The sequence below is a fragment of the Echiichthys vipera genome, assembly GCF_963691815.1.
Source record: "Echiichthys vipera genome assembly, chromosome: 7".
Classification (NCBI taxonomy): Eukaryota; Metazoa; Chordata; class Actinopteri; order Perciformes; family Trachinidae; genus Echiichthys; species Echiichthys vipera.
The window spans coordinates 25,635,182-25,648,548 of record NC_139832.1 but is presented as its reverse complement, the minus strand read 5'-3'; the positions used below and the strand labels follow the sequence as shown (position 1 = coordinate 25,648,548).

Below are 13,367 nucleotides of genomic sequence, written 5' to 3'. Positions count from 1 at the left end.
TACAAATGAAGACTCTGCTCAATTAAAAACAATTTACAATCACAGAATATTGAATTCCAGTGGTATATAGTCATATTATATGTATTTCCATAAAGAAAAAGATATGTCATTATTGTAAAGAGTAATAGCACGGAATTGAATTAAACCATTCTCTGTGCAGAAGCAGCGTAACAAGTTTTCTACAGTCTCAACCGTTTACACAGCAGTACAGTGTGAGCTATGCTTATCTTCCTTTTTAATGTGTTGCCATAAATTGACTTTAAACATAAAGGCCTGTGAGACGGACAATGAAAAGCTTTCTTTTTTGTCTTTTGATTCGGAAGACATTTCACAGTAATTAGCCAGCAGTAGCAGTGTTGCACATATTGCCCGAGCTGCTGAATCTGCAGCATTCATCGCTTAAACAGCCACAGCATGTCATCCTGAGCAGCACAGTGAAGCCCTACCTGCTCACCCAGAACACGTGGCTTTATAATAAAGTTGGCTAAAAGGACTCCAGCTCCACAGATCCAGGGAGAATGTAAAAGAGCATGTACTACATATTTCTTCCCATCATATCAACAAATATGTTTTGGGGTGTGGCTCTCCAACAACACGGTCCTATGACCTACATGACACTCCAAAGGCAACCTCTAAATCAAGTATTCGATGCCCACTGCGATGCTACGTATATGAAGTTCAGCTCAGTCACAATCGGTACTGGTTTGCTCTCAAAAATAAAGATATTCAATATGTATTACATCTTTGTTGAGATTTTTACATTTCCTTCTAAATGTTGGAACAAAAAGTGGTCTGTGCTGTGCTACCAAAGGGCAAACAGCCAAAGCCTCGTATTGATGCTTTGCATCCAACTGACAACCTGACACTCACGCGCACCTTGAAAAGCGATAAGCTTCTGGAGGTGTTAAAGTAGGCGCTGTTTGAACATATCTGTCAAGCTCTACTTTTTCATCCCTCACACAACTGCCTCTGGCCCCGTTTGTGTTAACAAACAGGTGCAACACCATGAATGCCTGCAAGAGGCTAAAAGTGTGTTCAGTTTGTACGATTCATTGTGCAGAGACTACGAAGGGTTCTCAGAGAGAGGGAGAGGCTATGACGACAGGCCTTTCCCTCCACCTTGGGTCCACCTGGGTAATTGGTATGCATTGCTCCCATGCTGTCACCCAGGTCACATCTGAATTGTCATGACCGGGGATCCACTCAAGACGAATGAAGGGACGGACAAGGGTCAGATAACTCTGGTCTGACCCTGGTCATCTGTATGAAAAATGCATTATATCTTAAAAAGTGATACTTTTGATGTAGAAAATAGTTTGAAGTGTGAGTGCAGCCACAGAGGTCATAGCCATAACGGAGAAGAACGGCATGTCCTTAATGAAAGTCTCACTAATCTGAGAGTTGTTCCTTCCTATTTTAAGAACAAAGCAATACTTTATCCTATTTAAGTGAGTCCATCACAGTGTCTATGCATCAATGAAGCATGGATTTGGTGACTTCCTCTACAGTTTCCGCTCATCCATTCTGGAGTGCAGGGCCGTAGTACCCGAGTCATGTGTCCCGTGGGTGTTGTGACTCGTCCTCGTACTTTTGACTGTTCTTGCCTCATATAGCAGATTGTAGTTCTGCTGTCAGTCAGCTGTCAGTTCTCCATAAAGTGTGTCTTTGTGATGTAATAACCAATCATCCTCATTTTAGACATCATACTTTTTAGGTAGCTTGTAATATTGTGCAAGAGTATATTGTTTCTAATACTATTTGATGTTGTGGAGTAGCAATCACAACTCACGATTAGGACAATTATTAGGATTAGGATTAGATTTATAAACAACAGTGAAACAACAGCATGAAGGATAATGAATGGGCACCGTCTAAGTTTTTTTTTTTGGTCTTGCTCTAGATTTGGTTTAATCTGGGCTTGCAAAACCGCTCAGACTTGTCTTAATTAGTCTTGACTACAGCAATGGTGCAGGTAGCTATTCATCTGGCAAAAAACTGTTCATCAGCAAGCATACGCAGAGCCAATGGCTATAGTAAAGGCAGAACTGTAGGAGCAAATATGTTGTTCAGTTTGCAGGCATGTCTCTTCAAAGAATGAGCTGTCCATCAGGAGCAGGTTTGTTCAAAAACACATTTTAGCCTAAACTAGAGACAGCAGTATCCATTAATGGCAGGGGTAGCATCATACTGTGGAATGGAATATTAATACTGCCTACTGGTTCACCATGAGACCAGTCAAAACCACAGAGAGTCAAAGTGAGAAAACTTATCAAAAATACAGGAAACTCAACATGTTGGGCACTTTGTGGCTCTGAAATGTGAGTGATCTAACAAAGTGACTTCAAATAGCTTTCTAGACTTTTGCTGACTTACTTCACCATAATGTAATAATGTCTGCGCCATGGTCGAATGACTGCGATGGCAAGAAGTTTGTCCAGTTATTTGACTTGAATATGAATCAGGGCAACGCAGAAAAGTTCCTGTCCTCTCGACTGCTCCCCATCGTCTTCCCTCAGTATCCATTTCATCCTTCTTCTCCTCCCTTTATCCGTCAGTCCATTCCAGCCAGTTCACGTTGTACATTCTTCCCAGCATCTTTACAGTCCAACTGAGTAGTTAACACAGGTTGATAAACATTACCTGGTGTGTACAGTATTTGTAGCATACTGACTTTAAATGTTTGCCCAGTGTTAATCAAAGTTGCTATCCTTGATATCAGCATTATTGCAGCCTCTCCGACAGTGTATATACTGCATGTTTTAGTGGTAGTAATGGGGTAGAAGAAAAACCTACTGTATATTCTCATTGTGACAAAACACAACATTCATATTGTGTTGCTGATTTTCTAGTTTTGTTCCCACCCAGTGTGTTTGTGTGTGTGTGTGTGTGTAGTGTTAGAAAGCTGTGCTGGCCATGCTTCCCGGAGCAAAGAGTCTCGGTATGCTGTCCTGAGACGTCTCCACGTGTCTGTGGGCCATCTTCCCCTCCTCACCTGCTCCACACAAGTGATTGAAGAACAAAACAAAAAAAGTGGAATGAAAGAATGGACAAATGAATGAATGCATTCATCCTCCACAGACATTTGTGTTGGACAAGGTCAAAAGGCAGAAGGCAAGCAAGATGTATGTTTCTAAGTTCTGCCTTAATTATTGTCTTATGTCACAAATATATGAATGAATGGAACAAAAAACAAAACAAAAAAAAACAAACAATGGATCCAAAAATACAGAAAAACATTTTTTTCAGTCACCATAGTTAAGAGTAAATACTAAAGAAACAACAAGTGTGCAGGTAAATACATATTATACATACATATTATTATATTCTACTATATTATTAAAGTTACATATGAATAACAGTTTATACATTTCACTGGAAATGTATCTTATTTGATTACATGTGACAAATAAACCTTGTTAATGTATTGTTTAGCTGTCACTCTAATATGAAGATAATTATTACCGAGCACTAGCAGCACTTGTTTGGCAGCATCTCGGACTTCGTCCTTGTCTGTCCGACAAAGATACACCAACTGGTCGATACTTTCTTTGGCCTGGAATGACAACAGATGGAATACAGTGGTGAGCATGAAAAGTACTGTAGAGACAAGATTTTATGAAGACTCTAAAGCTGGAGTATGCAGTTTATGTTTGCCGTTGTTGTGCAAACACCCATAATAATGTTTCAACATAATGTAATTTATGTGTTCTGAGAGAACTTATGCACCTCTGGCCAATCACAAGTCATTTTAGCGAGAGTGTTCCTATTGGCTGTTCTACAAATGCAGATGCACTGCACACCCCTATGGTAAGAGATAGTTCTGCTAATTGTGGCGAGTGTCTCACGGCTATAGCTAAACTATTAGATAAGATACTTATCATATTATCATCCATGTACAGTGCAGTACATAGAGGAATGAAACTGTGTAAAAAACTAGTCCAGTTTATTTTTCAAGGAGCGGTGAAACCAGTGGGGAGAGCTGGTCTGCTAGAGTTAGCCTTTAGCCTAGCAGCCAAGCTTGTCTGCCGTGTCTGTTTCCTCTCACACGGCCTCTGTGTCTCTGTTCAGATGGCAGCATTACCAGATCAGACCAGATGTCGAAGCCAAAGCACCACCTACTGCTGCCATCCGAACGAGGAGACATCAGATGCCGTGTGAGACGAAACATAAATGCAGCAGACGAGCCAGTATTCATAGATGGTAGGCTAAAGGCTTTTCCCAGGTGTGCTGCTTCTTAGTGAGAGCGGCTTCAAGACTTTATGGAAGCCAGTTCCTAAATTTCAGCAATGATGTATCAACATTAAAGTCAACATCTGGAGTGACTGCTGCATCCATGTGTGCTGCTCCATGAGCCTATGGATAGCAGGCTGAGCTATTATTAACATTTTGTCTCCATCACTGAAACACTTTGCCAGTATTGAAAGTAAAAGACACGTTTGTTGCCAGAATCTAAAAGAGAGTCTGATAAAAAGAGAGTCTGACAAACGCAATAAAACAAGTGTCAATATCAGTTTCGGTGTGAAGACTGTGGTCGTGTGATGGGAGGGTCTCAGGACAGAGATGGGAAAAAGAGAGCTGCATGACGAGGTCTCACTGTACCGTACCGTGTGCCGTAATGAGATCGATGTTGCTCTAAAATATTATTTGAACAGCTTTGGATGAGCGTTGTACCTTGAGACATGCTAAGGCCTTGCATCCACAGACTCTGGTGTCCACGTTCTCATCTTCCAGCAGCTCCAAACAGCTGACCAAAGCCTGAGGAGGAGAATGTACATGTAACTATGTACTGACTAATGTCACAATTAACCCCTGCTCTACTCTTTACAATGGTGCTCATGTGATGTCATTGACTTAATTTAGTAATGCAAAAAATATTTAAATATATAACGTAGTATATTCTTGGCAATATTTTGTTGTGCATGTTTATAACTGTATCTGCACACACTGTGTCCTCTCACCTGCTCTCTCTGTCTGGGCTGGGCAGCCAGGCTCCTCAGCACAGAGCTGGCAGAGGCTGACACTTTGCCTCGTGGGTCTTTAAGCAATTTTGCCACAGCGTGAAGTCCTTCTCTCCGCAGGCTGCACTCTACAGGACGCCGCAGAGCTTGGACAATCACGTCTTGGTCACATGACGCAAGGCTCCGCACCAACCACACTGTTGGAGGGAGTTTATCTCGGATTATTGTCACTGAGCAGAAGGTTAAGTTTAGCGGTGTGTGTGTGTGTGTGTGAGTTTGTGTGCATGAGAGAGAAAGATACCTTCTTCTGCCAGCTCAGTGATGTGTGTTTCCATGTCACAGATGCTGTTGGCCTCCAAGTAACTCCACAGCTGGAACAGCGTCACCATCACTCCGTCTCTGTTGTTGCCCCTCCGTGGTAACCTCTGATCCAGCACCCGCTCGACCAGACACATGAACACTGGATAGACACAAATCCAGGGGTTAACATGACACACACACTAACACTGATGTGATGTGTACTGTACACGGCCAGATTCTGTCGTACCTGTGTCAGCCATGTTGCTGGCCCTCTCAGGCAGTATTCTGGAGTAGACTATAGACAGTGTAACCAGAAGGCTCTCAGCAGAGGCGCTGTACACGCTGGCATCCCCCACACACTTTTGCCATAGTGACACAGCGCCCAGACACAGGCCCAGCTGTGGTATCACTGTGACAGAGGAAGATAGGACAGAAAAATGAGAGAGAAAGATAAGAGAGAGTTAGTATTTAATTTAGTTTGGAGCATGGAAGTTCATTCTTGACCTTGTGTGAGGAAATAACTCTTGGGGTGAACTGCCAATTACTGTCAGTGGAAAGTGTTTAAAAGTGACACCATTGTGATTGATCATCCAATGACTCTTCTGCAAATGAAAGTGATCGCTGAATGTAATGTGAGGCCCAGTTACCAGAGCTTACCTTCAGCAGGCTGTCTGAGGCGTCTTGGGTTGTCCTTGGCGATGCGTCGGATGATTTCTAGGACTCGAGCCTCTCTCAGCAGTCGGTCCAAGGCGTACATCTCTCCACATCGCAACGGACCAAACATACCCAGACACTACAGACATGATAGTCATATATCACTTTACAGAAAACCTCCTCAAAACAACTTCACTACAGCATTTAGTGTCACAGCTTTCATCACAATTATGACTGATAAAACTGCCGCAGCTGCTTTTGCTTCATGTTTTATTTCAGAATATTAAAGAAGAATGTATTAATAATTATTAATGATGTCAGATAATCAGAGTTACTATACTGGTACAAATTAAAATAATACTTTTCAATACTTGAAATATCATAAACACATCCCTAACAAGTACTTATTTAACTACTCCTTCAACCTGCTTCTTCAGAACAGGGCTTCAACTTAAAACTGTTGAATTGTGTTCATGATGAATTAAATTACTTTTGTGCTACAGTGGAACCTGGACGGACTGAATTCAATGTAACAATGTCACTTGAGCATAGGCGGCTAGAGGCTGCTACTTGAGCTTTGGAAATAACTTGAGGACTTGTTGCTGGTGTCTTACCAAAAGCTGTGTGCTGCAGTTCTTCAGGTGGACCACCAGGGAGCAGTCTAAAGTGTTGCAGCCTGTGGTGAGGGGGGAGCTGGGGGAGGAGGGGCAATCCCAGCCTCTGTCCCGCAGAGACCTAGAGGACACACAATAGGGATTTTCAACGACATCCACAGTGTTAGGGGAGGCTTCCAGTACCATGGTCCGTACCACCGATTTGCGTTCCTGAAGTCCAGTTTTTCAATTCTTTTGGATCCCTTATTTTTATTCCAAAATGGCCTTTGAAAAATTAAACGATCTCTGTCCAAACAAGTGTTTTAGCTTGGTATCAGAAATAATCTCCGTCCACATTAACACGCCTGAAAACGCACATCACGTGATCATTCACGTTGTCAAATAGATCAGCTACGAGTCACTTAAGCAGAAATCATATGTTTTTTCATTAGTGTCATAATGATCCCAATCATTGAACATATTAATTACATTTAGTTATAAAGAAACAATGAGCACTGGGATCAGAGCTGTACGTTTTTCACTTTAGGTATGAGAATTTACAGTATCAGCTGCTACTTTGTGAAATGATACTTTAAACAACAACAAGAGAACGAAAACAGATTGAAACATCAAGCCAAGAAAATAAATCCTCATGAAGTCATTCAATATAATGTGTTATTGCGAGGAAGTTATCAATTACTAGCTACATCAACAGAGCGGCCTGTCTGTAATAGTGATGGTATAACACAGCTCCACTAGATGGCAGCAAGACACCTCAATTACAATGAGGCTCTCCAAATCAGGAGCTAGATGTTACTTGTGCAATAACAGAGAGGTTATTTAATTGACATAGCACCATGTCTTAAGTCATTCATAGATATGTCATATGTTAAGGTCATGTCATTTTTTTAAAAACTATTTTTGTTGAGTTTCAGTATTTTCATTTGTCACTGACCTGCTGCTTCTACACCTCTTGTCGCCCTTCTCCTCCTCTTCCTCCTCCCCGTCGGACGTGTTGAGGAAGTCGAAGCTGCCCAGAGCTGTTTCTACTGTGAGGCTGACCATGCTGGGTGAACGGCTGTGCCTGCCGCCCTACACACACACAGACACACACACACATACACAGACAGTTACTAGTTACATTACCAATTTAGATTTTTGCCTTCCTCCGATATACACTGGTTGCACTAAGTAAACACACAGGCTTCACAGTGACAGTTATAAACAAATACTTCTCTGTCCATTCGCTGTTGAACTGTGTGATTTCTGTGTCAACCTTTTGTTTTTTCAAAGTAGAAAGAGACATTGTGGTGTGGATTTAACCACAGATTTAACCAGACATAAAAAAATTGCGAGAACAACAGCAGTCAACATCAGCCACTACGGCCATGCATTACTTTTTCATAGAGGCCTCTACTCAAAGGGTCAGTAAATATTCCCTTGCGGGTCTGTGGTTACGTCACAGCTGCTCTGCCGGTTACATGGTAGAGTCAAAATCAAAATTGACCCACATTGCCATGACAAAGATCTAGATTTAAATGGGTAAAGCATTTCGTTAAAAGGATACTTTTCAGAGTTAAAACTAGCTCTGAGTCATGTTAGTGTGTGCAGATGAACGGTGTTTGGCTTTCCTCTGTGGCACAAGCACACAAAGCCCCCTGCAGAGCAAAGCAGTGGGGGTATGTCAAGTTCCACTGTTCATCTGCACACACTGCCAAGACACAGAGCTGAATTTAAAATCAACAAAGTGTACCTTTAAGAGATACACACTGGGAATATTGTTCTAGTTTTAGATGTAGCAGATCATCTTATTAGGAGATGATGAAGTAACAAGTCATTACAATGAAATAATAAATCACTTCTTTACCTTTACCTGAAGAGCACCGTCTAGGGATAAATTATATCAACCATATCCACATATAATGAACAAAGTGGGAAACAGACAGCTGTGTGGCTGTATTTTCTATTTCTTTTACTTATTAAGTCACTCTCTAGTCATGTTGTTTTGATGACTACTTTAGAACTTGTTTTAACAAAGTAACAGTTTTACTTGAGTGCAGTTTTCGGCTACTCTACCCACTTCTGGAAGCAACCTTTGTCGTTTCTCACACATACTCCATTCTCACCTTCAGCGTAACCTGCAGCAGCTTCAGCTCTTGTTCCAGTAGTTGTAACTCAGGGAACTGTCCTCTGTAATCATCCAGAGAGGACACTAGAGCTGTCAGGGCATCTTCCAGCCCACTGTCCATCGGACTATCACCATCCCTGGAGAGACAATCTGCTCCCGCACTTGGCATCTCCTCCTCCACCGACACCCGCTGCGCTACATACATCACATCCCCGCTCTCTGGTAGTGTGTGGCACTCCAGCTGTGGGTGTGTGTTGATTTGTGACGAGGTGTTAGAGTCCACTCCTTCAGTCCTGGGAGAGCAGGATGTCAGGACAGAGCTGGATGTGTCCTGTAGCTTCGCGTGTCGATGTTGATCTGAGACATCGTCAGCGGTTGTGTTTTCTTCGACGACACCGAGCCTTTTCGGTGACAGGTCAGCATCTGTGGCAGCAGAGTTGGCCGGCTCGGGTGTTCTGCTGGGCATCTCCATTTCAATGTCATTGATGGAGAGCCCGGAGACCAAAGACATCACATCTCCTGATTCAGCTGACCTCTCCGCCAACATGATGCCATCTGCACTGCTTTCACTAATGTGGCTAAGAGAGCGTGAGTAGCTGCGTGAGGTGTGGCTGCTGGTCACCACCTCATCTTCTGTTGCTATGGAAGCCTCCTCTTCCACACTTTCGGGTTTTGCCGTCACAGTGACTGTCCCTTTCTCCTCTCCCCTGTAAATCGGTAAATTGTATTATTGAAACAGCAAACTATATATCAAGCCTGCAAATGCATCCCTGTGTTTATGAGTGAATGTAACAAGTAGCCAGAAAATGTTAACCTATGAGCCTGTAAAGTAGAATTAAAACTAATTCTACCAAAAACAAAACAAAACAAAACACAGAAACCAAACTCAAACACTACCTGTTGCTGTGTTCTTGGTGTCTGGATGTGTTGGGAGCCTCAATGATTGTGCTGACTTTGTGGTTGGAGTTTGGAGTGGAGGAGGAGGCGTCTCTGAGGCAAAATGAGACGTCAGGCTGTGGGGGACAACTTCCGTGTACAACTGGCTGGATGTCTGGTATCACCACGACTGCCTGGAGAGCCAGAGAGAGACATGGACACAGTAAGTCACAGGTAAAGTCTAAGGGCTCTTGCAGTGTAACCGTCCACAAGGTCTCAAATTTCGGGCTGCACACGGACGTCCACATAGGGCTCTGTGCAGACCTCGTGGACATGGACGTATGACGACATTTACATCACGCGGACCCTTGCAGACACACGGAAATATGAAGCGCGCTTTACCCAGCACAATAACAACATAGTCAATAACTTAAAGTGGAGGGGAACACTTGTTCTGATGCTCTCCTTGTGCTGTATGCCACTGACATGACACTGAACTATTGAACCAGATAAAACTCTGGTACTGCTGCATCTACTGCTGTTCATTGTGGTCAACACTTTTTGTTGACAGATACTTCAGGAATTAAAGCTGCTGTTGGTAACTTTATAAAACAAAGTGTAAAAAAAAGTTTGTCATATTGACTGAAACTGTCACTATATCCTGACAGGAGCACCTGAGACTGAGAGAACATTTGTGCTCCTCTGCCTCCTTACTAAAGCTCCTAATGGCATCTGCAAGATTCCACCGTGCCCAAAGGAAAACAACCAATGACAGCCGAAGAGTAGCTGTTCCGGGTTTCAGGGCAAAGTCTGCATCCTTTTTAACATCCTAATCCCGGTGTAACACAGTCACAGTCTGCACATGGCAACAAAGGATGCAGCCTGAGAAGAAGCGCCCCAGACATGTATAATTGCCTATTAATCAAAAGTCCCCTAATTGTGAACCATGATTGTGTCGACTTATAAACAAGAAGAGGTCTTTGTAAGAAGTGAAAGAACGATTATTATACACACATAAATTACAAGGTACAGTTTAGTTCGACCAGCCATCAGAGACAAGTGCATTGATCACTGTGGCACTAGGCGGCAGGCCACAAAATGGTATAGTGTCGTTACCTTATGATGCGTAGAGTTACGTAGCCCTCCTGCAGAAAGCCGAGGACTGGAGGAGTCATCAGAAGATTCAGATGAATTAGACCACGCTGTTCCATTCTCCATCTCTTCATGACGGCGCAGCATGTTCTAGGAGAGTACAGCACTGTTAAAAAACAGGGTCTAGAGCTCTTCCGCAAGATATTTTGAGCATCAAACACTTAATATCCTGCATTCTGGGAGATTTTGCTCCAGCATTTGTATGCCTTTTCTGCATAAATTAATGGTGGAAATTCAACTGTAAATCATTTAAGGGAGATTGCAACTGTGCCACCACCTACATTACCATTATTCAAAAGTTACTACACAGGTTAATTCACCCTTCCGTCTATTTTGGAAAAGTCACAAACAATTGAGTTGTATTTTTCCACCTGGACCTATAGCCTATGTTCTACGTTTCAGTCTCTCTAGAGAGAGACTGTGCTGCTGGCACAAGAGCGGGTCTGAAAAGGTCTGGGGCTGTTCATTAACATTCTGGGTTGTAGCGCTGGTACCTAGGCCTAACGACACCACTGATCTGCCTGAAGTACCTGCCCCGCAATCTTTCCGCACCTCATTTGTGTGTTGTCCACTTGTCCTTTTTTGCAGATGCTGTTTAATGAAGGCCCTGAGCTCAAAGGGGGAGGGGTTTAAATATGTGATAGGGTCAGCCCACTGTCAAAAAAACAAACAAAAAAAAATGGCCCAATCTACCTGTAATCTACTGTTATGTTGGCCCCAAAAGATACATTGGACCACCAGGAAAAAGTCCAGTCTGCCAGATGGCCAGTCCACCCCTGACCATATTATATGTTGGAAACAACTGTTTCTCCATCTGCTTTGGACTTCTGTGCGGAGTCTCCACCTGTACCGCAGGTTATGGTAGCGCAGGCTAAGCATGTCCTGACCCAGCTCCGTGCCTAACTCGCATACATGAGATTGATATTGAGCTCGAAAATAAAGTGAATCAGCTCATTTCCCAAAAAGTATTCCTTTAAGGCCCTATTCATGTTTGCTCATAATGATACATATCTATTTATAACCAACCAGTAGACACACAATAAGCCAGGGGCCCAGGGGCCTACTCTGCCTGGCTGCACCAAGCCAAGTTTGAATGGACTCTATGGGAAAGACGTTTTAACCTGTAATTCTCTTATGCTATCCATCATTAATAATCCTGGATAATACTCGACAAAAACAGAAAACTGATGGCCTCACTTCCATTCTGGATCCAGGCCATGAGCTTCAACAGACTGACAGCTAACAGGCTAATACCGACCAACACTAACACCACACTGCAGATTCAGTGAGTCACATAACAACGCAGCTGGCTGGTTCACACAGTTCACACACTTTGCTTCCTCTTGATTATTAAGACCCTGGATCCTTCCATTTTGCTGATCTCTCACATATCATATGCTGTCAACAGCAATCCTTGAAGGTTATCTGTTGGTTCCAGTTCAGGGTTCAGACATGGTCATTAATTATCTTCACTTCTTAGAACAAGTGTTCAACTCTGCTTTGTTCTCTTCTGCCTCAGCGATTTGTAGAAAACTGAGTGTACTGCACAAGAACAACTGACTGGAAACTGATATTTCAAATGTGACGCTTGAGGTAAATAAAGGTAATTGGACAGGTTTACACATGTCAATTAATATGAAGTTTCTCCCCTATTAACCTCTTCATCTCTGTCACTGCTATGGGATGTTATACCATACTGTCAATGAACCTGGTACCTGGATAAACAACAGAAAATAATCTCTAAATTGATAAATGTGCCAAGATTAATGGAAGCTGCTCTTTTGGGAAACTCAGTCATCACATATAAATATTTATTATAAAATAATATTTAGCCGACTACACTGTTTTTATGGGTGACAAACATCAAAATGCTAACTAAATGCGGAAAAAGTGATTCAGGCTTCTACAAAGTGCCATTAAATCTTGGTTTCGGAAATTGTGTGACTCAGGACTACTCCTTAAACATTACAACATTAACATGGTTTTGTAAGTTATCCATCCATCACAACTGCTGCCAGTAGATATTTCTCTATGTCCTTTACAGTCTCAATTCACACCAGGGGGTGGCTGAAAGTACTATTTACATTGTGTCAGGAGGTTCTAACTAATTAGTAGGCCAATGGAGAGTTATATGTATGCAGATCTTCAGTTTGACCAAACACTACTGCAGCAGATTTGCAGTCCCTGCTCTATAATTGAAGCCAACAATCAGTGAAATGAGCTGGAGAGCTGTTTGGAGACCTTGCATACATACCTCACGGCTCCATGAAGCCACGCACAAACAAATGGAGACTATTGTTCTAGGTTTCTAATGTTCTACACCATCATCACTGTCTCTAGTCAATATACCAATGCGTATGTCTGTCATTCTCCGGGGGTTCTACTCCATAATGACTTACTGCGTTAGGCTGTCCTGTTGGTGAGTTGTCACTACAGGAACAGCTCTGGCTAAGTGTGTCTCTGAAGATGTCCATCAGCGGCCAGTGCTGTCGCTTGGTCAGAGTCCGAGGCAGAGACTGCACGTGGAAGTCGCAGCAGGTGGAACAAAACGCAACGAAGCAGTTAAGGACCAGAGGTAGTTGGCTAAACTCAAGCTCTCCCTCTACAGCAGCGCTTCTAACCCATGAGATCGGAAATTTCTCCTGTTGTCTGCAAGTATACGGCCAGTTCCAGACATGAAATGAATCTGACCAACTCTATGGTGAG

General features: G+C 42.8%; 1 protein-coding gene across 1 annotated transcript in view; it reads right to left on the bottom strand.

The window, feature by feature from the left end:
- Positions 1-683: 683 nt before the first annotated feature.
- ripor1 (RHO family interacting cell polarization regulator 1) overlaps positions 684-13,367 on the bottom strand; it is a 33,487-nt gene continuing 20,803 nt past the window's right edge. The window contains exons 13-24 of the mRNA XM_083917413.1: positions 10,626-10,751; positions 9,531-9,703; positions 8,632-9,340; positions 7,461-7,597; positions 6,527-6,647; positions 5,916-6,051; positions 5,506-5,667; positions 5,260-5,418; positions 4,959-5,155; positions 4,672-4,755; positions 3,463-3,553; positions 684-2,992 (exon numbers count right to left, since the gene is read on the bottom strand). Of these exons, the coding sequence (XP_083773539.1) occupies positions 2,895-2,992; positions 3,463-3,553; positions 4,672-4,755; positions 4,959-5,155; positions 5,260-5,418; positions 5,506-5,667; positions 5,916-6,051; positions 6,527-6,647; positions 7,461-7,597; positions 8,632-9,340; positions 9,531-9,703; positions 10,626-10,751 (2,193 nt within the window). The 3' untranslated portion in view covers positions 684-2,894. The remainder of the gene's footprint in view (positions 2,993-3,462; positions 3,554-4,671; positions 4,756-4,958; positions 5,156-5,259; positions 5,419-5,505; positions 5,668-5,915; positions 6,052-6,526; positions 6,648-7,460; positions 7,598-8,631; positions 9,341-9,530; positions 9,704-10,625; positions 10,752-13,367) is intronic.